The 24,182-nt window shown below is 45.9% G+C and overlaps 2 protein-coding genes across 3 annotated transcripts in view; both read left to right on the forward strand.

Annotated features, from left to right (window-relative positions):
* Positions 1-2,899, forward strand: part of LOC121841058 — a 56,542-nt gene extending 53,643 nt beyond the window's left edge. The window contains exon 2 of the mRNA XM_042307097.1: positions 2,763-2,899. Coding sequence (XP_042163031.1) covers positions 2,763-2,899 — 137 coding nt within the window. The remainder of the gene's footprint in view (positions 1-2,762) is intronic.
* The window catches only part of LOC112225905 (retinoic acid receptor alpha), a 214,002-nt gene that overhangs the window by 18,396 nt on the left and 171,424 nt on the right, over positions 1-24,182 (forward strand). The gene's annotated exons all lie outside the window — the stretch shown is intronic.

The raw sequence follows: 24,182 nt of genomic DNA on the forward strand, positions 1-24,182 counted from the left end.
TCAACTACTTTTCAACATCTGCGGACATCCGGTGTCAGTAGGTGCTCAGTGGGTGCTGGTTAAAGTGAATGGAAGGTGAGGGGGCTTATGGGTAGGTATCAGTAAGAGCTGGGAGAGGTGACATTAAGTGGAGAGAGAGGGGTTGTCCAGACTCTGACTGTTTTAACCATTAGGAAGCTGCTGACGGGAGGCTCATAATCACGTCCGGAATGTCATCAAACACCAGGAAACCATGTACTTTCAAAAACAAGGACATTTCTAAGTGACCCCCAATTTTTTAACTTGTACTGTGTGTATATATTTAATGTATTTTTATAAATCTTTTTTTTTTATCCACGTGACCTCTGCCCTGTTGCGTCACTAGCACTGTGTTTTGGGTCAATTCACAGGAAGTAAGTTTTATGGGAAACTATGAGACCTAGAGAGTAATCTGCTGTCTAAGCGTGGGAGGGGATAGAGAGGAAATGGGTTGGTTATAGGATAGGGCATTGGAATGGTCTGATAAGTACTTCAAACTCCAGAACAGATAATGGACGAGATGCTGTTTTGTCAGACTTTTCGAGGCTCAAAGCGGCAATCCTTAATGGCGAAACGGCTACGTCCATTTGCGATGTTACAGCCAAAAAAGTTACGGAAAAACAACGCACTGTTTTCTTCTCCTTTTATACGTGCGTTAGAGCACAATACGTGTTGTCATTTAAAAAAACAAATTCCCCATGCTGCATGACCCTCCTCTGCTAAGCTAACAATGTTGGTGGGGTGGCCATGACACTCTTTCCCGCTACTGCGGATCTCGCCTTTTTAATAAAGGAATCACAATTCCAAGTATTCAAATCCCTCTTCATATGGTTTTAAACTCCCTATTTAGAACTGTTCCTGGACCACCTTTGTGTCCTTTAAACTCTTCTAGCCCAGCCTAGAACTAAGAAAGGAAATGTTGACCCTAGTACCTCCATGAGCTTCGGGTTAAAGTTGGACTTCCCACGCCTGCATGGGAATAGATTTGCAAAGTCGTTGTCGTCGTCGTCGTCATCATCATCACCTAGCAACGGAGTAGAGAAAGGAATGCCCTTAGTGGGCGAGTTCTCCAACAGGTGGCTGAGGGGGGCGGGAGGACGATTTATGATTCCCCTCAACAACTAAAGATGAAGGGTACAATAGTTCTCCCCCTTCCTCTCCCATCTCCTCCCAAGCCTCACCAGCCCTGGGGGAACAGAGTCATTAGGGATATTATCATGACAATGGGGAGGATGGGGAGAAGAGCCATAGATGGAGGGAGTTTGACAAACTATCCACCATGATGGCACCAAATATTTCTTAATAACAGTGAATTTTGCATTCTAACTAAAAAAAAATATTTGTTTTGGAGCTTTTGGCGCCAACATAGTCTTTGCATAGTGTCCATGGAGCAATGTCATAGTGCAACCACAAACAGAAGTATTTTATCACCGTTTTATGGGTGTACATGTTTATCTGTGTGTCAGATGCTTTTGAGGAATCTTTGCTGACTCTTGTAGTGTCCTGTTTGCCTTGGCTGCAGCCTGCAGCTCAGTCCCTGTTGTCATTCCAACTGGAGGAGCCTGGCCTCACGTGCACCTGTCAACACGCTGTGCGTGCCACGCTGACTGGCGCCGTCAAGGGTAGCGTGTACCATTTGAGCGCTGCAGCTTCCACTGATATGAGGGAGTAACTAAGGACTCCTGAAGTTGAGTGTGTGTGTGTGTGTGTGTGTGTGTGTGTGTAATGTGTGGGTCACAGAGCTAGAGGGCTTGAGGTTGCCTGTTCAAGTTGGTGTGCATATTTCTTGCTGTGCCACTCTCCTGTCTGATGTGTTATTAATGCAAGTCTGAGTGTATGGTTGTATGCATGTCTGAGTGTATGGAATGTGTGTTTAGTATGCATGCTTGATTGTGACTCCCTCTGCATTACAGACTGTGTGTGTGTATATGCATGTCTGAGTGTGTCTACCTCTGTGTGTGTGTGTGTGCTCATGTACACTCGACTCGTGACTCGTATCCCACAGGGGATGCCTGATTTCCAGACGCAGGCCAGGGCCTGTATTCGCGCCTGACTACATCGCCCGCAGTACTCCGCCTCATTACCCGTACGGCCAGGCAGAGACGAATACAGCCACATAGCCAACGTGGGCTCAGCCACATAGCCAACATGGGCTCCTTCCCACTCTAAGTCCTCAGTTGACTCAGTTGACTCACCTCGTCTCGCTGCTCTTTCATCAAATCCATTTCCTCATGTTCTGTCACATCTCTATGGACTCATGTGACTCCCACATACCAAAGAACATCACTGAAGGGAGATTGGGAGGGGGTGGGGGTGTGTGATAAGTTTCTCTTCTCCTCACGTGTCCTCATCTCCTCCCTCTCTCCTTGCATTTCTATGTCTAATGGCACTCTCTCTGTACATCCAATCCTGGGCAACGTTCTGCCCAATGCTGTAGGTGGGTGAGCGACTCAATGAGAGCGAGGGTCGGCTTGGGTCACATGAGCTCAGCCCACTGACTGCACTTCCAGTCATTGTCAACATGCTCGATGCTCTATCTTTAGCTCGGGGTGGAGATGAGTGAGAGGATCCACTGGGATCTCCTTCTCACGGGAGTCCAGCCAAGCAAAACCCATCTATAACCCATCTACCTCGAATGGCACTTAGTACATACAGTCCACTGTGCTGTACTTGTGGAAGACGTTGGCTTGCATACACGATGAGTGTGAGGGTCGGCCGGGGTTATTTTCTTCACCTATCCCCAGCCAAGAGGAAGGAGAATGTAGCAGCAGAGGTCCTTAAAGGACCGGAGACGCAGGATATCCTCGGAGGCGGAGCTGCCGGCAGTGGTGACAGGAAGTCCCATGAGCTGAAGAGGCCTCTGGGAGTGTTCTGTTCTTAGGGACAATATCTTAGGAACTCCGCTGGGCCGGGCGATCCTCTCCCTTCTTTGTTTAAACAGGGACTTCCCCAGTCAGACACTCAGGAAAGGAGAGGCTTCCCCCTCCCTCAGCAGGACCATCCCAGCCCTAGCATACAGCTAAGATGACTTTTAGCTCATCTAGTGCCACTTTTTGTAATATCTTTCATTAATTAGCCATTACAGTACAAGACTCTTGTAAACAAAAGTTTATTAGAATGTGTTTACCTCTTCTGAGCCTTTGCTCCGCTCTACTCGGCTGGAGTACAGCCCCGAATGATGACTTAAGTAGCCAGACACACACACAGTCACTGCCACCCCAGAAAGGGTTACACAGCAAAGTGATTCCACAACAACTGGTTCTCAGGGAACAAAAAAAATACTTCCTGGAGGTCAGAGTGAAGGTGACCCGGCTGTGACAATTTCCTCTCTGAGCTGAGGAAGGCCTAATTACCAGGCACACGTTTAGAGTTATGGACGTCATAGGGGGCAACTGGGGGCAACTGGGTACACACACACACACACACACGCATGAACAAATATTTTGGCTACTACTTTGTTTTGGCTCTCTGTTCAGCGCCTGTCAGGAAAGGTGGAGCAGAGGAGGTTCTCAACAGTGGAGGATGCCATTTTATAAACACACAAATGTGTGTGTTGTGGGGGTTCACTCTGAGAAAATCATTCACAGCATTCTTTGATGTGTGTTGTGTTACCGAGACTCTCTCTCTCACACGCACCCACACACACTGACTCACTCACACGCACATTTATTGGCAGCTAGCGAACTAGATAATAAACAATACAAATGAACACTTAACATTATACTCACAAAAGTTCCAAAAGAATAAAGACATTAAAAAAGTCATATGTGCAAATAGTTAAAGTACTAAAGTTAACCCCCTTTCCTCTGTCTTCCGTTTTGGCCACCCTCTTCCACCTCTTCTCCCCCTCTCTTACTTAGCTCTGCCATTTTGTGTCAACCCCACAGTAGGTCTAACGGTGGCAGCGTGATCCTATTGTCCAGTGTGACCGTTTCGAGTATTGTGTCAAGTATACCTTTTCACCACACCCTTTCGTATGCAGCTGTTGTGTCATGTCAAGGTACAGTACTTAGCAGATACTCCGAGCTCTATAACAAACATTTATTCAACTTTTGTGAACCACATTCTTGAATCGCAATGTTTTTTTTTTGTTGGCACCTACTCTGCACCTGATCTGCTATTGGGCTCGGAAGGGTTGGATTAAGACTGTAGAGAACAGGTCGAGAGGAACATCAAGTACTGATGGACTCGGGCAACGACTGCTGTTTCAGTGGCTCTTTTTGTTGTCGTCATGTCCGCTTGTGTGTTTTATTTCGGTGTATTGGAGATGAGTGGGTGTGCGTTTTTTGAATTGCAATTGTGTGCCTTTTTTTGTGTGCTTCGTGTACTTGTGTCCTTGGTTACATTTGCGATGCATTTGGATAACTTGATGAATAGAAGATACTGTCCGTGTGTGACAATTGATACAGTAGCAGGTATTCTGGGTCGTTAGCCTGCTTTAGCAACGATTTCCTAATTTGACATCTAATTACGTTTTGAAGTCAGGGACAGTCATTACACAAACACACACACACACACACTGGTTGGGTAAATACATGACTTTCTGGTCAGTCAGCCTTTGTCATAATCCGTTGTGGGAGAGGGGCTCAGAGAGCAGAAAAGCTGGGAAACTCCTCAGACACACATGCTCACACACACACCAGGCAGATCACTAGAAGTAGACTTCGATTTCGGACGTTTGAAAAGGTCCTGAAAACGTTCTCGGTGGTCTCAAAAAAAAAAAAAAAAAAAAAAAAAAACTTGCCCAGCACTGGTGCGAACCCATGATGCTCGGAGGCGAAGCGCGCTGCTCAGACCACTGACCAGCAGCAGTTCACAATGCACCAGCAAGCCAGGAGAATACCTGATGGAAACAGCACATTATTTTATTACTTAGTCTTAAGCCTTCCCCATAACCTTAACCACTCGGGAATTAATACCTAAACTTAACCCGTTGAGTCGTGTCTGTTTTGAGCCCATGTACCCAGGTGGAATAAACCGTGTAGCCACGCAGAATTATTCTCTCAAAAATACATGCATCCACAATAGGTCAAATTGTGAAGTGAAACTATGAGATCTTGGTGCAGGCCGCGCACACACCCCTCGCTCCACTTTCACCGAAGTGTGGAAAATCCAAGTTGGTGCCCAGCTTGGCTAGTTACCTTGGTGGAGAGGTGATTTGAATCAGTGCGACCACTAGAAGACGAAGAGGAGGAGGAAGGGGCTGCATGGTGTGTGTGGTCTGTTACAGCCTGGAGAGAACAGAGGACTCTGGTTTGGTTCAATAAACAGTCCTCCCCTGATCTGCTTTGCCCCCCTTGCCCCAGAGATTACACACACTGTTGAATTAGTGACACATCCTTCTGGAGAACACTTCACCACAATTTGGTGGTGTGTGTGATTGGTCAGTTGTATTTGTTTTGGATTGTGCATCTGTGTTCGTCCTTCCGTCTGAATGTGCATAGTTGCATGTGCGCGTGCCTGCAACTGTGTGCCTAGCACATCAACGTCCCCCCACTACTCCTAGAAAGCAGTCGGGTTATCTTGTGACCGCGAGCACAGCTTGCAGTGTGCGCTCGACATTCTCTGCCGTGGTTTTCAGGCATGATGCAATGCAGCTGCTGTAGCAACATCTGCCCGTCAGACCTGGCTTGTATCAGTCCTGTCTGCCAGTCGTGCTGCAGATAGGTTAGTTAACGATCAGTTAGTGAGGCTCCCGCCCAGCGCTGAAAATCACTGACACACACACACACACACACACTACTGCCATCCTCTCACACTTCCTTTTTTTGGTCTAGTTTCTGGGGTGACTTGGGGTCAGAGTGGGTGGGCCTGGATCCTGGATCTTCCCAGTCCTACACCCTCCTCAGTCCTCGTCGAACTGACGACATATTCCAAATAACAATGGGGGGGGGGGAGCGGGTGTGGTTATTTCAACGGTCGTGTTTGCAGAAGTAAGAAGTCTGCAGGTCCTCTTTCTTCTGAGTCCGTCCCTCTCCCACCGCGGCCGGATTTTGGCGTAGGGAAATTAAAACAAACTCCCACCAGTCCCGACCCTCCTTTCCTCCCTCCTTCAAGTCTTCCCGTCAGTCTCGGCACAGCAACACAGCCCGGCCTGTCGCCAAGTATACAGTAACTGGGTCTCCCGGTAACTGCTTTGCTATGCCGTTGGTCTTAAAGGGCCAGTGTTCCAGGAAGATTAGCTGATGTCGTGGCGTCAGCTAATGGTTATCCTAATATACAACCTTAATTCCCGAGTCTCATAGCAAAGGGTCTGAATACTTATGTAAATAAGGTCAATCAAAAAAAAAACTGTTTAGGCTTTGTCATTATTGGGTGCTGTGTGTAGATTGCTGAGGATTTTCAATTGATTTAAGAACATTTTAGATTAAGGCTGCAACGTAACACAATGTGGAAAACTGTCCAGGGCACCTGAATTACTTTCCAAAGGCACTCCCCCCCCCATTTCCCAAGACCAACTCATTGGCTCACAAACCAAGCCCCTCTGACTCCAAATGTCTTGCGAGATCGCTTCTAGCACCAGCCTCCATGGTCAAGCAGTCCCAGTTGAGCTAGAATGAAGCATTTGTTTAACACCATGTTGTGACGGCAACTCCATCAGGCTGGTCCTTGGAGATGGACAGTTGGGACAGCTGGGTGGATGGCTGCCCTGTCCTAGGCTAGGCCTGGCTAGTACTGAAGGTTCCGGATTGATTTGATTCGGCTGGTCTGAGAAAGATGTCTCGTCTTCAGCTGCGTTTTTTTTTGTTGTCATTTGCCAAAACGCACTGGCAGTCATGCTCCGTTTGCCAGTTGTATAATTGGAAAACACTCATTCCCAGTGGTGTTGAACAAAGGGAAGGTAATTGTCACTGTAGAAATGAGTGGAAACCCAATCCTCTCTTGATGGGTTGCCCTTTAGGAATGGTGCATGCAATGGTGCCTGGGTGTAGAATGATTTCAAACCAATCGGTGTGAAGGAGCAGTAGTATGGAGAAGATCCAGGAAATGTTTTACATGGACTAGCAATTCAGAGCTGCAACAGAGTGGTAATATTAAGCAGATGTATGGGGGAGGTAGTATCTAGTCCTTTTTTATAGTATTGAAACCAGTGTCGTGCAATGACATCTAGCAGAGCAGTTGTATGGAGCGATAACACTCTTGTGTCCTTGGCAATGGATATAGCACATCTGTTGGGTGGCATCGGTAAGTAGCACTAGCATCTCGAAAGGTATACAGAGTATTTAGTGAAAGACGAGCTCTTGCTTAATAAAATAACTGATCAAATATTTTCCAACGGGCTGTGGGCGCTGCCTTTTGATCAGGCTGCAGGTTTGGAAGCGAACGTGGAACCATCGCTTACCGCAACTCCACTTTATTACCACTGCTAAATGCATTGGCCTTTTTTCCTTTTTAATAGGCCTGGCTTCTCCTGGGCCCAAACCTGGCATCCCCTACTCATCTGTCACTTAATGATGGAGAGAGCAGGTACTCCACTGCCAGGAACCTGAAACTTGATGACTCTGTATGGGCTTGAAGTGATTCCAGGCCAACCACGCCTGGGCTTGCCGAGCCTGGCCTCTTCTCCTCTTCTCTCCCCCTTTTGGTTGGCTCTGGTAAGAAGCCCTGTGGTGCTTGTTCTGATGTGTTCTGGTCGGGATGAGTTGGTTGGATAACTGGTCTGGTTGTGGTTTGCGGCGCAGCCAAGCTCCTAATTGAGTGCTGTGTGGGAAAGAACTGGACTGGGTCTGTAGTTTGTAACCCGAATGACCCATTTGTAACTCGAATGACCCATTTTTATATAATATGATCATTTAGCAGACTTTTTTTTAATCCAATGCCAGTTCGCTCCTAACTCACAACATTTTCAGTATGTGGCCATTGCCAAAATACAACCATAAATGTTGTGTGGCCATTGCCAAAATAGAACCATAAACGTTGTGTGGCCAGCGCCGTGCTCCAATCAGCCATGGAAATTGGTGTAACCGTGATGAACTTCTAAAGTTTTGCCCTTGGCATAAATCAACTCTTACCTAAAGAATCTACAGACACAATTTCCAATATTCCCAAGCTAAACTTGTGGAATTTTGCAGAACATTTTGTGTCAATTTATCAGAACCCCCCTCCCGCTTTAACAAACCAAAACTCTGAAGACTATCTCTCCCTTCCTGTGACTGTCATAACGTCGGTTGTGGGTAATCTCTTTCTGCTCTCCTATTAGTTGCAGCAATGTGCACAGACAGTCAAATGAGCCAGAAGCTCCATTTGTTCCATTCCATTCAGTTAATGTGACTTTTTGTAATTATTCCCATAATGCCCTACATTTACTGCTATTACACTATCTCATCCATCAGCTACTCTCTAATGGAACCGTGGATGTTACGGTCTGACGGGCCACGGTAGCAAGTTGTTTTTTTGGGTGTTTGTTTGGGGTGGGGGGGTAACCTTGTGGGTTGTGTCAGTGTGAGCGAGCACTTGCTGTTAGGTTTCATCATGCGTGATTCTGGCACCCTGTGGAGAGAGACGGAGAGTTACTTCCTACTTCCGCTAGGAAGGATCTGCCCTGAATCCACAAAACCCTGGACACGCACGCATGCATGCACACGTTCAGAATACCGATCCCATCTACCCTTCACCATAGGCCAGCATCATCACCTCCCCTCACCTTTAACACATTAGACCTGATAGCAGGGTTACATGAGACGTCTACATTGGTTGTGTGAGATCGCCAACTCCTCCCTGCCAGTAGTACATAACATTCTCGGAAGGAGAGGAGAGGGAGGGAGGGAGGGGAAGGGGGTTCTTCTCGATGAAGTCCTCAGTATTTATATTCCTGGGTGCCAGAGGGGGCTTACATTTTTTATTGCGGTTGATTCAATCGCTGCCCCACTTTTAGGAGTTTAGACAATACATTTGGAGCTAAAATGAGGAGATTAGTCATGCCTTCAGTTTGCTGCTCTCGTCTGTCTCTCTCTGGGTTCCCACATAATAATGACCATAAGCAAGATGGCAGCCGTACTGAACCAATGCTCAAGTTACTGTAGACGGAACTAAACTGGCTTAAGCTGTCTAAGAAATGATTTCAACAACCACTATAACTGTTATTACATGTTGTTTACGGATGTTGTAGGTTATTGACTACGCCTGCCTGACATGTATACATTTTCAATTGATCCTTCATTTAACTAGGCAAGTCAGTTAAAGAACAAATTCTTATTTTCAATGACGGCCTAGGAACGGTGGGTTAACTGCCTTGTTCAGGGGCAGAACAGCTGATTTTTTTTTACCTCGTCAGCTCTGGGATTCGATCTAGCAACCTGGCCCAACACTCTAAACACTAGGCTACCTGTGAGCTACTTACTGCCTACCCACTTTGACTTTCTGTACACAAATATTCCATATTTTCCCAGATATGCATGTAGAAGGAAGAATAAATGCATTTGGTTGTATTTTCATGTTTGAGTTGAGTCATTTTTTGGAGAGGAGACCTTGTATCATTTGTAGAGAGGTAGCATGCATTGAATGTGTATATAGCAGCATGGTAGTATATTAGCCATAAGGGCTAGCTAGTGTATCAAGTATCTGCCGACAATCGGTGCCATTCCGTTTGAGTCAAGTAGGTGCTGAGGTGAGGGGTACTGTGTATTTGACGAGTGGCACTGTGTTCGATCACCTTCACACACAACAGGCGGAGACGCCGAGCGGAGAGTAGCAGACAGACGAGCAACGCAGACCACGCTCGACTCCACTCCAAATGCTTTGCCTCGCAACTTGACACTTTGAAATGTCAACCGCTGTAAACATTTTAGTCGATTGACTCGTGGGAGATATCTGTACATGTTTTTCTCCTGGCTGTTCTCCAGTCAACTTCTTTAAAGTGAGCGCGCACACACACACACACACACCGCCCTCCACGCGCGCGCACACACACACACACACACACACTCCCTCCCCCCCACACACACCTCCCTCTTTCCAACTGTCTCCCCTGCTTTTGTCTGTTCTCTTTCTCAGCCTGGGTCTGTTGATTAATGAACGGCCCAGACAAAGGCTCCAGTCAGTGCCAGATAAATACAAACACATGTTCCTCGACTACCACCCAGCTCAGCAGAGCGGAGCAAAGGGGGGGAAGGAAAGGAGTGATAGGGACAATGGAAGGTAGTGGGGATGGGATTCCCCCCCCATTCCTTAGTAAAGCACCACCCACATTGATGTGCTGTAGGTGATGGAGTGTGTATGGAAACACACAAGCACAAGCTTGTGCACAGACACACACACACAAGCACACATTTGAAGCCGACACACACACACACACACATCTGAAACTGGCACGCACTCACACAGAGACACACACACACACACTTCAAGCCGCATGTGTCTTGTGACCCACCACCACAGAAACAAGAGGCATGTTTCGAGTCACAACTCTCTAGTCGTAACCCATGACCCAGCGGGATTTGGCTCCGGCCCACCGCTTGGTAAAAACAACTCTGAACAATGGAATGCTGAGTTTTTTTTATTTTACTTGAAGAATTAGACTGATTTAGCAAGGTGTTATAATGCCTAGATAGGCCTTGCTTTATACTGGCTGAGCATGGGTTCTGTCATTCATAGGCCTTTCAACTGTATGGCCACTTATTCATGGACAGGCTACTTGCAGTATTCATTTCCTCAGGCCTGCTGCAGATGCCTTTTTTGAATGGCATGTGTACTTCCATATGAAGAAGGAAAATGATTGTTATACCTAATGCTTACTTCAATCAGATGTTTTACTTCATTTCTGGCCATCAAGTGGGATTCTTTCCAGATTTCTCCTGACATTTTCTCACTCTTTGACATCTAGGATTGATCTAAGTGTTAAATCGACAGCAGAGGAGATTCTGTGACACTGACACTACTCAAATACGTAAGGGCAACCAGATGTCAACTCGCAATGTTGCACCCACATGTTCCCAAAAAAACGCCACAGTGTTCCCGTACCCCAAGTGTAGGAGGAGCTCCTAGGATGCTCGGGACAAGCCCATAGTGGAGGCTGGAGGAGGAGGCGATGGTGGAAACACTCTGAAGGACAGGACGGTGGATGGCACGGTGTCTGGACTTTCTCAGCAGTGATATGAAAGCAGCCTTGGAGGAAGGCCTAGTCTCCCGCGTCAGTCAACAGGCTGTAGACGGGGAGATGGAGTGGAACGCACACACACACACACACACACACACGCGCATTCTGGTGCAGATGTACGCACCAACTTATGCTCATTTGCAAAAACACACACATGCCAGCTAAAAGGCAAGAACTTTGGGCAATCGTACACACATGCGCCCGCATACAGTTGAAGTCGGAAGTTTACATACATCTTAGCCAAATACATTTAAACTCCGTCTTTCCTAGTAAAAATTCCAAGGCTTAGGTCAGTTAGGACCACCACTTTATTTTAAGAATGTGAAATGTCAGAATAATAGTAGAGAATGATTTATTTCAGCTTTTATTTCTTTCATCACATTCCCAGTGGGTCACTCCATTAGTATTTGCTAGCATTGCCTTTAAATTGTTTAACTTGGGTCAAATGTTTTTGGTGGCCTTCCACAAGCTTCCCACAATAGTTTGGGAAAATTGGCCCATTCCTCCTGACAGAGCTGGTGAAACTGAGTCAGGCTTGTAGGCCTCCTTGCTCAGACACACTTTTTTCAGTTCTGCCCATAAATGTTCAATAGGTTTAGGTCAGGGCTTTGTGATGGCCACTCCAATATCTTGGCTTTGTTGTCCTTAAGCCATTTTGCCACAACTTTGGGGTCATGTCCATTTGGAAGACCCATTTGCGACCAAGCTTTAACTTCCTGACTGATGTCTTGAGATGTTGCTCAATATAGCCACATCATTTCCCTACCTCATGATGCCATCTATTTTGTGAAGTGCACCAGTCCTTCCTGCAGCAAAGCACCCCCACAAAATGATGCTGCCACCCCCGTGCTTCACGGTTGGGATGGTGTTCTTCAGCTTGCAAGCCTCCCCCTTTTTCCTCCAAACATAATGATGTTCATTATGGCCAAACAGTTCTATTTTTGTTTCATCAGACCAGAGGACCAAAAAGTACGATCTTTGCCCCCATGTGCAGTTGCAAACCGTGGTCTGGCTTTTTTATGGCGGTTTTGGAGCAGTGGCTTCTTCCTTGCTGAGCGGCCTTTCAGGTTATGTCGATGTAGGACTCCTTTTACTGTGGATATAGATACTTTTGTACCCATTTCCTCCAGCATCTTCACAAGGTCCTTTGCCGTTGTTCTGGGATTGATTATCACTTTTCGCACCAAAGTACGTTCATCTCTAGGAGACAGAACGCGTCTTGACACTTTGACTATGAGGAGAGCTGTGTGGGATGGAGAGGATTAAAGACATGGGGAGAAGGAGGGATTGAGAAAATGTTGAGAAGGAGGGAGCAGGTGTGTGTGTGTGTGTGTGTGTGTGTGTGTGTGTGTGTGTGTGTGTGTGTGTGTGTGTGTGTGTGTGTGTGTGTGTGATTTTTGTCACTCTATTCCCATCAATCGTGCTGTTCCCAAGGACGACGTGTCCTGAGTGCCTGGCTCTCCCTCTAGGGGCCTGCCTTACCCATTCTACATCGCTCATCATCTTTCTATCGATACGTACCCCTCTCCTCTGAGCTCCTCCTCATCCCCAAAATCCGTGACGTCCCGTTTCGTTACCAACTCCATTCCCCCGTGCGCCACCCTTCCAACCCCTCCCTCCCCTTCACTCACTCCTTCCTCTTTATCCCTCCCCTGCCACCCTTTCTCTTGGGTTGCCCTGATCTTTTTAGGTCTGGTGTCGGGAGCTATCACTGTCACTGGCGGGTGCACTCTTCCCGCTGTGTCTGTCCGTCCATCTGTTTCTTGCTGTCTGTTTGTCTGTCTCTATGGTGATGTACTAGTTATACTGAGTACAGCCGCCTGCTCCACCCTTTTCCCGAGATGCCATGCAGAGCGTGACAGCCTTTTGTCCGTGCTTGTCCCATGTTGACAATGTGTGCACGCACAAACACTCACTCACACACAGACACAGTCACATACAACTATAGACGTTAGACCAGTGGTCACCAACCTTTTCTGCGCCAAGAACACTTTCTGCATCAAGATCACTCTCTGTGTCAACATGGAAGCCGAGCTCAATTAAAAACAGTACTTTAGCAGTGAGTTTGTGCAGTAGGCTATAAGCCCAATACATTATCACTGCATATAGTCTTTGCTTGAATTGCCCTGCCAATGCACTGTTGTTTGGACTCAGATAGCAAAATTATCACCCGACCACTCAAATTAATTTGGGAGATTTCTCACTTAACCCCCAAAATATACATTCGTCTTCACCCCCCGCTTCCCCCCTTTTAATTTGGGACTATACTCTGGAACCCTACATAATCCTCTCCTTCACCCACCCTCCTCCATTCTACTGTGGGACCCCCATGGAGTCCAGACCGATAAGACAGGAATGTTCCTGGGGAGAGCTCCTCTTCCATCTTCTGTCACCGGGGGGCTGTTTGGATAGGCTGGGGTTACAGAGGGAGTAGGCTAGGCTGAACGGCCCACTGTCAGCCCCCCCCGGGGGGCCTGGTTACCCCTGACCCCTGGGGGTCAATGCTCATTAGGGCCTTACGCATGAATGTCAGTGAGCGGCCCAACCGGCTGGATGGCCCTCCTGCTGCAACCATTAGTCTTCCCTAGGCCGGGCAGGGTCAACTGACCACAGGAACAACCCCCCACTACCCTCCTACACCCCCCACAATAACACACTGCCTCCACAATGGGGTCCAAGCCCTCCCCCCTAGTACAGGCATCAAAAAGTTTCCAAGTGTATTTCTTTGTGGTGTGTGTGTGTCTTTCTTTCTTTTCACTGTCTCCCTTCATTGAATTTTGTCTTTATACTTGGATGATATCATTAACCGCCCCCTCTCCCTCCCTCCTCTCTCTCCCTCCTCTCTCTCTCTCTCTCTCTCCTCTCTCTCTCTCCTCTCTCCCTCCCTCCTCTCTCTCCTCTCTCTCAGCAGACGATGCCTCAGAGTGAGTGATACACTCCCGACATCCCTCATAACTGAGGTTGGCATTTAGAGCTTTAAATGTTACCCTCTGCTTTCTTCTCATGCATCACCGTTATGAGCCCATAATACCAGCCGCTCCCCATCCCACATCATATTCCCAGCCCAATGTTACCGCACCGCTCAGGCTTCAAATGCCAACCAGGTCAGTCACGTACTGTATAACCCTCTCCTTCCTCTCCATAAAAAAAAATGCCTGCATTGCCTCAAAGCTGCATGGAGAGTTGTGAACTGATATAAGGGGCTTGCATAATGGTTGTGTGTGTGTGTGTGTGCGCTCGTGTTTATCCAGGTATCTTTACATTAGAGAGGATGAGTAAGCATGTTGTTAGGGAGAAATTCACATTGATTCTTCGAAACGCCATTACCTTGAAACATCAAGTCGCGCTCTTATGGGGAAACATATTTTTAAAGGCTTTGAAAGCGACGACTGCTATGTTGATGTCTCTGTCAACGAATGGTGTTTATGTTGTCTTCGTCCTCTTGGCCCGTTAGTGGAAAATAGCCTACAACATTTCCCCATGTTGCCCTTCCTCGCCTCAGTGAGGGTCATATGGGGGGAGGGATGGTGGCCTGATGGTGAATCTGACGGGCCTTAGGTGATCTGCTGACACAAGCCTCTCCTTCGTGATCTGATCCTCCGCTGAGTAGAGCTAGAGACTCCATGGGTAGCCCACAGGACGGCTGGGAATAGCCCTGTAGATAGCCAATGAGAGGCCTGCTCAGAGTGGCACCACCATGGGTCTGGGTGACCTCTCGTCTGGTCTGTTGCGTGGTGCACAGTCAGCAGGCGACACAGTGGGTTTCAGCGCTAACTGGCTGGCCAGTTTTGGGGTCATGACTTTATGACATTATAGAGGAGGGATTTTCTAAAAGAGAACAGCGTGTCCACACAGTGTTCAGAAGGGGCGCCATGTTCCATGGTTGCCTTTTACCATTTCTCATTGTTTTCATTGATGTACAGTTGAAGTCGGAAGTTTACAGACACATACAGTTGAAGTCGGAAGTTATGTAAACCTCTGACTTCAACTGTAAGTGTTACGTACACTTAGGTTGGAGTCATTAACTCGTTTTTGAACCACGCCACACATTTCTTGTTAACAAACTATAGCTTTGGCAAGTCGGTTAGGATATCTACTTTGTGCATGACACAAGTCATTTTTCCAACAATTGTTTACAGACAGATAAATAACCATGTTTCTTTATAATTCATGAATATCACAATTCCAGTGGGTCAAAAGTTTACATAGACTAAGTTGACTGTGCCTTTAAACAGCTTGGAAAATTCCAGAAAATTATGCCATGGCTTTAGAAGCTTCTGATAGGCTAATTCACATAATTTGAGTTAATTGTAGGTGTAATTGACATAATTTGAGTCAATTGTAGGTGTACCTGTGGATGTATGTCAAGGCCTGCCTTCAAAGTCGGTGCCTCTTTGCTTGACATCATGGGAAAATCAAAAGAAATCATCCAGACCTCAGAAAAAAAGTGTAGACCTCCACAAGTCTGGTTCATCCTTGAGAGCAATTTCCAAACGCCTGAAGGTACCACGTTCACCTATACAAATAATAGTACGCAAGTATAAACACCATGGGACCACGCAGCCGTCATACCGCTCAGGAAGGAGACGCGTTCATGCTTTGGTGCGAAAAGTGCAAATCAGTCCCAGAACAATGGCAAAGGACCTTGTGAAGATGCTGGAGGAAACGGGTACAGAAGTATCTATATCCACAGTAAAACGAGTCCTATATCGACATAACCTGAAAGGCCGCTCAGCAAGGAAGAAGCCACTGCTCCAAAACCGCCATAAAAAAATCCAGACTACGGTTTGCAACTGCACATGGGGACAAAGATCGTACTTTTTGGAGAAATGTCCTCTGGTCTGATGAAACAAAAATAGAACTGTTTGGCATAATGACCATCGTTATGTTTGGAGGAAAAAAGGGGGAGGCTTGCAAGCCGAAGAACACCATCCCAACCATGAAGCACGGGGGTGGCAGCATCATGTTGTGGGGGTGCTTTGCTGCAGGAGGGACTGGTGCACTTGACAAAATAGATAATATATTCCGACTTCAACTGTACATTTAAGGGCTAACTTGGGGATGTTTCACAGCCTCGGAGGCATGTGGTTTAACAGGAGAGGTCCTAGCCTTCAGCCCTTGACGACCATGTGGAGACTTAACCTGCTGATAGCTTGAATTAGTTAATTGTTTTCCTAACCAGCTAATCGAATGATTCTCTTGCCCCGAGGGGGGACATCATTTGGGATTCTGAGGCGTCTCGGTGGGGACTGTGGTGAGGGGTGACTTGTTTTCAATTTTTCTTCTTCGTCATCAATCTGCTTAGGGAGATAGCCAAGAGGGGAGTTAGAAGTCAATGAATCGATGGCCAGTGGAACGGAGGTACAGCACACTCATTATCTGACTCAACGAGATCATCATTTACCACATCAAGTAGTGAGGGGGGAGAAGAGAGAGGGAAAATATAAATAGAGATATTGGAGAGGGCTTGGAAAAGGGGGACTATGAAAGTAGGTGAAGTTTAAAACAGAGGGATGGGAAGAGGAGTGGGCCTATCGGGGGATTCTGACAGATAGCGAGGAAAAAACTTAGCGAAAAGAGTAGAAAGATGTATGGCAGGATAGAGGGGGAAGGGGGTGTTATAGTTTGCCCATTCAGCAAATCAGTCTAGCGGTATCACACCACTGAGGTTGAGGGTCTGTGTAGAGAACACCAGTGGGCTGATAACCCTGAACTGTTGCGTTGTTCAGGTTTTATGGTTGGTAACCAAAGGTAGCCTTGCCAACTTGGCCTCTAGCTTTCAAGACTGGTGACAAATAGTTTATATTGTGACATTTCTATTCTAAGATGTTCATTTGAGATGTTCAAATGTATTTGTCACCCAGGAAGCTCCATTTATACTCTATATATACAAAAGTATGTGGGCACCCCTTCAAATGAGTGGATTCAGCTATTTCTGCCACACCCGTTGCTGACAGGTGTATAACATTATGCACACAGCCATGCAACCCCCATAGACAAACATTGGCAGTAGAATAGCCTTACTGAAGAGCTCCGTGACATTCAACATGACACTGTCATAGGATGCCACCTTTCCAACAAGTTAGTTCGTCAAATTGCTTCCAAACTGCCTCTGGAAGCAACATCAGCACAATAACTGTTCATCTGGAGCTTCATGGAATGGGTTTCCATGGCCGAGCAGCCGCACACAAGCCTAAGATCACCATGCGCAATGTCAAGCGTCGGTTGGAACGGTGTAAAGCTTGCCGCCATTGGACTCTGGAGCAGTGGAAACGTGTTCTCTGGAGAGATGAATCACTCTTCATCATCTGGCAGTCCGACGGGCAAATCTGGGTTTGGCAGATGCCAGGAGAACGCTACCTGCCCGACTGCACAGTGCCAAGTCTAAAGTTTGGTGGAGGAGGAATAATGTTTTGGGGCTGTTTTTCATGGTTCGGGCTAGGCTCCTTAGTTTGAGTAAAGGGGAATCTTAACGCTACAGCATACAATGACATTCTAAACGAGAAAATGTTTGACGAGATTAGTGTCGATGAGCTTGACTGGCCTGCACGGAGCCCTGTCCTCAACTCCATCAAACACCTTTGGGACGAATTGGAATGCCGACTGAGTCTGGCCTAATCGCGCAATGTCAGTCCCCGACCTCACTAATGCTCTTGTGGCAAGTCCCAGCAGAAATGTTCCAACATTTTAGTGGAAAACATTCCATGAAGAGTGGCAGCAATGGGGGGACCGACTCCATATTAATGCCCATGATTTTGAAATGAGACGTTCGACGAGCAGGTGTCCACATACTTTTGGCCGCGCAGTGTATCTGTGACAGGATCCGTGTATAAAGAATCTCTTCTCCCAAAGGCGGACGACCTTTCCGATGTCCACTGGCCCTTGCGGACTCGAGAAAAGGATGCTCCGTTAACTCCATTCGCAGACAACAGACTGCTTTTTCACTTTGAACAGACTACAATCGAGGGGCCTTGTCTCGTGTCACTCGCCTCTCTCCTCCTCTTCCTTTGATGTGTCATCATGCGCTCCACTGTGTGGCTGACTTCAAAGCCTCCATCGTTCCAAAGCAGCCAAAGCGAGAAACACTTAAGACACCAATCAGACACTTTAATCAAGCCCAATTTGACCGAATTTCCCCTGACCAAAAATAAGTTCACGACACAGGTCATGTGTTTCATGTCTGTTTTTGAGTGAAATTAGCTGGTATGCTAAATTTAGCCTTTAGCAGCGATAGACAAGTAGTGTTTCTGAAACTTGGAGGTGAGTGTGGCTATAGTTTATCGCTCTTGTGATTTCCAAATGATTTTCCAAATTTCCAAATGTCTGTTGAGTGGACTAATTGTTATGCTTTGTAAATATGTAGCTTTTCAAGATATTAGCGAGGCTACAGAAAGGTTAAACTCTCAGTAAATGTATTTGGCGCAGTTGCAAACACGTTTATTTGCTTACCCATGCTTACCTGGTCTACGACAAAACATTTGGCATCACTATGTCTGCAGGCTTGACCGTTGTATGTTGTGGTGGAGGCTAACGGGGCTAAATGGCTGGTCTGGCCAACACTGTGTTCCTTTCAAGAGGCTAACTCACTTTCTTGCCAATTGTCTGGCTGAGGAGAAATGAAAAGAAAAGCGGGGTGATGAAACCAGACCTAGAGGCTATCCCTCCGTTTGTTGTTCCAGGACACTCCACGACATGACCATCTCCGAAATAGAAAGAGGAGCACTCCGATGTCTGCAATGGTATTTGGGTTTAGTCTCTGTGTATTTGTGTTAAGTGTTTTGTTTATTCCATGTGTAACTCTGTGTTGTTTTTGTCGCACTGCTTTGCTTTATCTTGGCCAGGTCGAAGTTGTGAATGAGAACTTGCTCTCATCTGGCCTACCCGGTTAAATAAAGGTGAAATATACATAAATAAATAAAAAATGTGACTTTTTAGCCACATAGCTCTTGGGCGACAGGTAGCCTAATGGTTAAGGGTGTTCTGCCAGTAACAGAAAGGTCGCTGGTTTGAATCCCTGAGCCAACTAGGTGAAACTTCTGTTGATGTGCGCTTGAGCAAGGCACTTAACCCTAATTGCTCCTGGAAGTCGCTCTGGGTAAGAGCATCTGCTAAATGCTTACAAATGTAAATGTAAGCGTGTGGGCCGGCGGTACTGTTTGCTATGGTCCGGCGGGCTGGACATTGACCTCGACCAGCGGCATCATTAGTCGTGGACGGGCCGTCGGCGGCTGTCATTGCCCACTTGACAGAGTGACTCGCAGTAATTGCCCTGACCGCCGCGGGCTTGTTTGGGGGATTGGAAAGGCGGATGGATGGAGGGGGGAGGAGTGGTGATGCGATTTTGTTTGTGTTTTTTTGTTGGTGGATTGGACAGGGGGGAAATGGATGAAAGGAGAGGGGGAGCAGGGTTGCTATGGAGGTAGGGCGGTGGTGGGTTGTCAGTGAACTGACAGAGAAATTACTTTCTCTCTTTTCGCATCTGTATAATGGAGCTGGAGAGGGGGAAGGGAGGGCGAGTATGTAGCTGATGAGACCGACCCACGAGACCCATTCTCTGTCTGTACATGTCATGTACTCGTTCATTGAGTCGCAGCCCCTAGGCCTGCTCATGATGCCATGTATATGCGTATGAAGACTACATGTTGTGTGTATTCTGTGCTTGTCCTGTAAGAGGCTTTTCGCTTGCCGGCACGTTCAACAATGAAAATGAATGCATTCAAGTACTTCTATAGGATATGATTATGTGTGTGGGGGGGTTATGATATGTGTGTCGGTGTTCTTTGTATTTACTACATATTTGTCCTTATTTTTCAACGCCGATACCGATTATTGGAGGACCAAAAAAGCCGATACCAATTAATCGGCCGATTAAAAAATAAAAAAAAACACATTCAAAAATGATTTATTTTATTTTTTACATTTTTTAAAATGTATTTGTAGTAACGACAATTACAACAATACTGAATGAACACTTATTTTAACTTAATATAATACATCAATAAAATCAATTTAGCCTCAAGTAAATAATGAAACATGTTCAATTTTGTTTAAATAATGCAAAAACAAAGTGTTGGAGAAGAAAGTAACATTTCAATATGTGCCATGTAAGAAAGCTAACGTTTAAGTTCCTTGCTCAGAACATGAGAACATATGAAAGCTGGTGGTTCCTTTTAACATGAGTCTTCAATTTTCCCAGGTAAGAAGTTTTAGGTTGTAGTTATTATGGGAATTATAGGACTATTTCCCTCTATACCATTTGTATTTCATTAACCTTTGACTATTAGATGTTCTTATAGGCACTTTAGTATTTCCAGTGCAACAGTATTGCTTCCGTCCCTCTCCTCGCTCCTCCCTGGGCTCGAACCAGGAACACAATGACAACAGCCACCATTCAAGCAGCGTTACCCATGAAGAGCAAGGGGAACAACTACTAGAATGCTCAGAGCGAGTGACGTTTGAAACGCTATTAGCGCGCGCTAACTAGCTAGCCATTTCACATCGATTACACCAGCCTCAACTCGGGAGTTGATAGGCTTGAAGTCATAAACAGCGCACTGCTTGACGCACAACGAAGAGCTGCTGAAAGAATGCACGAAAGTGCTGTTTGAATTAATGTTTAATCGCCTGCTTCTGCCTACCACCGCTCAGTCAGATACTTAGATACTTGTATGCTCAGTCAGATTATATGCAACGCAGGACACGCTAGATAAAATCTAGTAATATCATCAACCATGTGTAGTTAACTAGTGGTTATGATTGATTGTTTTTATAAGATAAGTTTAATGCTAGCTGGCAACTTACCTTGGCTTACTGCATTCGCTTAACAGGCAGTCTCCTGTTAAACTTAGTGCAACGAGAGAGAGGCAGGTCGTTATTGCAAGATTCGATCCCCCGAGCTGACAAGGTGAAAATCTGTCGTTCTGCCCCTGAACGAGGCAGTTAAACCCACCGTTCCTAGGCCGTCATTGAGAATAAGAATGTGTTCTTTACTGACTTGCCGAGTTAAATAAAGGTAGTAAAATATATAAAATCAAATCGGCAAATCGGCGCCCAAAAATACTGATTTCCGATTGTTATGAAAACTTGAAATCGGCCCTAATTAATCGGCCATTCCGATTAATCGGTCGACCTCTAGTCCTTACTGAGTTTGTGTGTGTGTGTGTGTGTGTGTTTTACTTATCTGGCAGAGAGGATTATTTGGGGATGTACACAGTATATGAGTGAATGGGTCATCTCAATTCATGTTCCTCCTGAGACTAACACTTAGTCTGTAACACTGTGTGTGTGTCCTCTCCTCTCCTGTGCTCCAGTGTTCTCTTGCTATCAGAGGCTCAGAACACCTCGCTGGGCTGGAGCAGGTGTGTGTGCGTGCATGAGACTTAGAGCAGGATACATTTACAAATGACTGGAGGCTTCTAGGAGTATATAGTATGTCTCATGGAGATGGATAGAGATCACTACTTGGAAAGAACCCGTTTTTGCAGGGACAATACCATTGAGGGTGTCCACCATTTTGAAGTAGTCAACTGTGTGTGACTTCCTATGGGTTAAGGAAGGATCACATGATTCCATCCGGGTCATCAGGAGGGATCAGCCAATGAATTATGCTCACGAGCAAACATTTCGTAACTGCAGGTGGCAGTAAATCGCCAACCGTGGCTTTATACCTGTTAAAAATAACACACTCCAGGTGGCAGTATGCGCCCTTTCAGTTTGTTTACCAACTCATAGAAGTAGTAGAATAAGAAAATTGACTTCTAAATGGAGATGGCCTCAATGGTGCTGCCCGTGCTCTCACAGACGCCCTAATAGGGCAGATACAAAGATGAGTGGTCTATCTAAGTCTATGGTGCACAAACATAATACAACTTAAACACACTTTACATTCATATACTGTCATTTCCTGAAAGGGTCAGACAGACACACACACACACACACACACACACACAATGTTTCGGTGACGTTTGTAACACTAAATGTACACACCATCTCAGGTTTATGCACGCAAACACATCTATATTTCCCTTTCTGTCCCACAATCACATTTTGCGCCGTTCCAATTGCACTCTACCACCTCCAGCCTTACTTCCACATGAGGTGATACTCACTTACACTACTGCACTATGCACACACCCAGGGGACCGAAAGAAGTTGGTGTTGACGTGGTCTGAGAGGGTAGCTAAGTCGTCTGTGAGTGTAGTTTAGTTGTCTGAGAGAAGACGGGGGACGGGGGACGGGGGGGGACGGGGTTCAATAACTCAGCCTGACTGAGTAGTTTGTTCGCTAGTGTCTGGGGTCCACCCTAAATCTTTCATAGCATTTATTTGATAGAGAAAACAATCCTATGGCATTACTACAGCCCAGGGAGCAGGGGAGAGAACCACACACAATGTGGACTCAGTTACGGTCAAGGAACAAAAATACACACACCTTTATGATATTCATATTGTAGGCACAAACAGTAACACACCGGTTATGATGAAAGGGCATGGCAGCTAGCAGGTGTATTGGAGAACAGCATCATTGGCATTCGGACACACACACACACCCACCATCTCCCTGCCCCCTCCCATTCCTCTCACACTCCTCTCAGATGCAATGGACATTTAGTGCGAGATGAGAGGGAAGGAGATTCAAGGAGATTCTCTGCCTACTCCCTTTTTTTTTAATTTTTTTTTTTTTTTTTTTTTTTTTTTCTCTGCCGCCCTCCTATCTGCCTCATATAGTAGTACACTGAACTAAAGTATAAACGCAACATGTAAAGTGTTGGTTTCATGAGCTGAAATAAAATATCCCAGAAGTGTTCCATACACACGTACACTGGGCAGTGTGTATGGTGTCATGTGGGCGATCAGTTTGCTATGTCAACATTGTGAACAGAGTGTGCCATGGTGGGGTAATGGTATGGGAAGGCATAAGCTACGGACAATGAACACAATTGAATTTTATCGATGGCAATCTGAATGCACAGAGATACGGTGACGAGATCTTGAGGCCGATTGTCGTGCCAATCACCGCCGCCATCACCTCATGTTTCAGCATGATGATGCATGGCCCCGTGTCGCAAGGATCTGTACACAATTACTGGAAGCTGAAAAGACCCAGTTCTTCCATGGCCTGTATACTCACCAGACATGTCACCCAATGAGCATGTTTGGGATGCTCTGGATTAGAGGTCGGCCGATTTATGATTTTTCGACGCCGATACCGATTATTGGAGAACCCCCCCAAAAAAAACCGCTACCGATTAATCTGCCGATTTTTATTTGTTTATTTGTAAATAATGACAATTACAACAATACTGAATGAACACTTATTTTAACTTAATATAATACATCAATAAAAATCAATTTAGCCTCAAATAAATAATGAAACATGTTCAATTTGGTTTATATAATGCAAAAACAAAGTGTTGGCAAAAAATTGCACTTTTACTTTGCCATGTAAAAACCTAACATTTGAGTTCCTTGCTCAGAACATGAGAACATATGAAAGTTGGTGGTTCCTTTTAACATGAGACTTCAATATTCCAAGGTAAGAGGTTTTAGGTTGTAGTTAATATAGTATTTATAGGACTATTTCTCTCTATACCATTTGTATTTCATATACCTTTGACGATTTGATGTTCTAATAGGCACTATAGTATTGCCAGTGTAACAGTATAGCTTCCGTCCCTCTCCTCGCCCCTACCTGGGCTCAAACCAGGAACACATCGACAATAGCGATGTGCTGTTGAGAGCAAGGGGAATAACTACTCAAGTCTCAGAGCGAGTGACGTTTGAAACGCTATTAGCGCGCACCCTGCTAACTAGCTAGCCATTCCACATCGGTTACACCAGCCATTAGGCTGATGTGCTTGCGAAGAGCTGCTGGCAAAACGCACAGAAATGCTGTTTGAATGAATGCATACGAGTCTGCTGCTGCCTACCATCACTTAGTCAGACTGCTCTATCAAATCATAGACTTAATTATAACATAACACACAGAAATACGAGCCTTTGGTGATTAATATGGTCAAATCCGGAAACTATCTCTTCGAAAACAAAACATTTATTATTTCAATGAAATA

The sequence above is a fragment of the Oncorhynchus tshawytscha genome, linkage group LG27 (genome assembly GCF_018296145.1).
Source record: "Oncorhynchus tshawytscha isolate Ot180627B linkage group LG27, Otsh_v2.0, whole genome shotgun sequence".
NCBI classification, from domain to species: domain Eukaryota; kingdom Metazoa; phylum Chordata; class Actinopteri; order Salmoniformes; family Salmonidae; genus Oncorhynchus; species Oncorhynchus tshawytscha.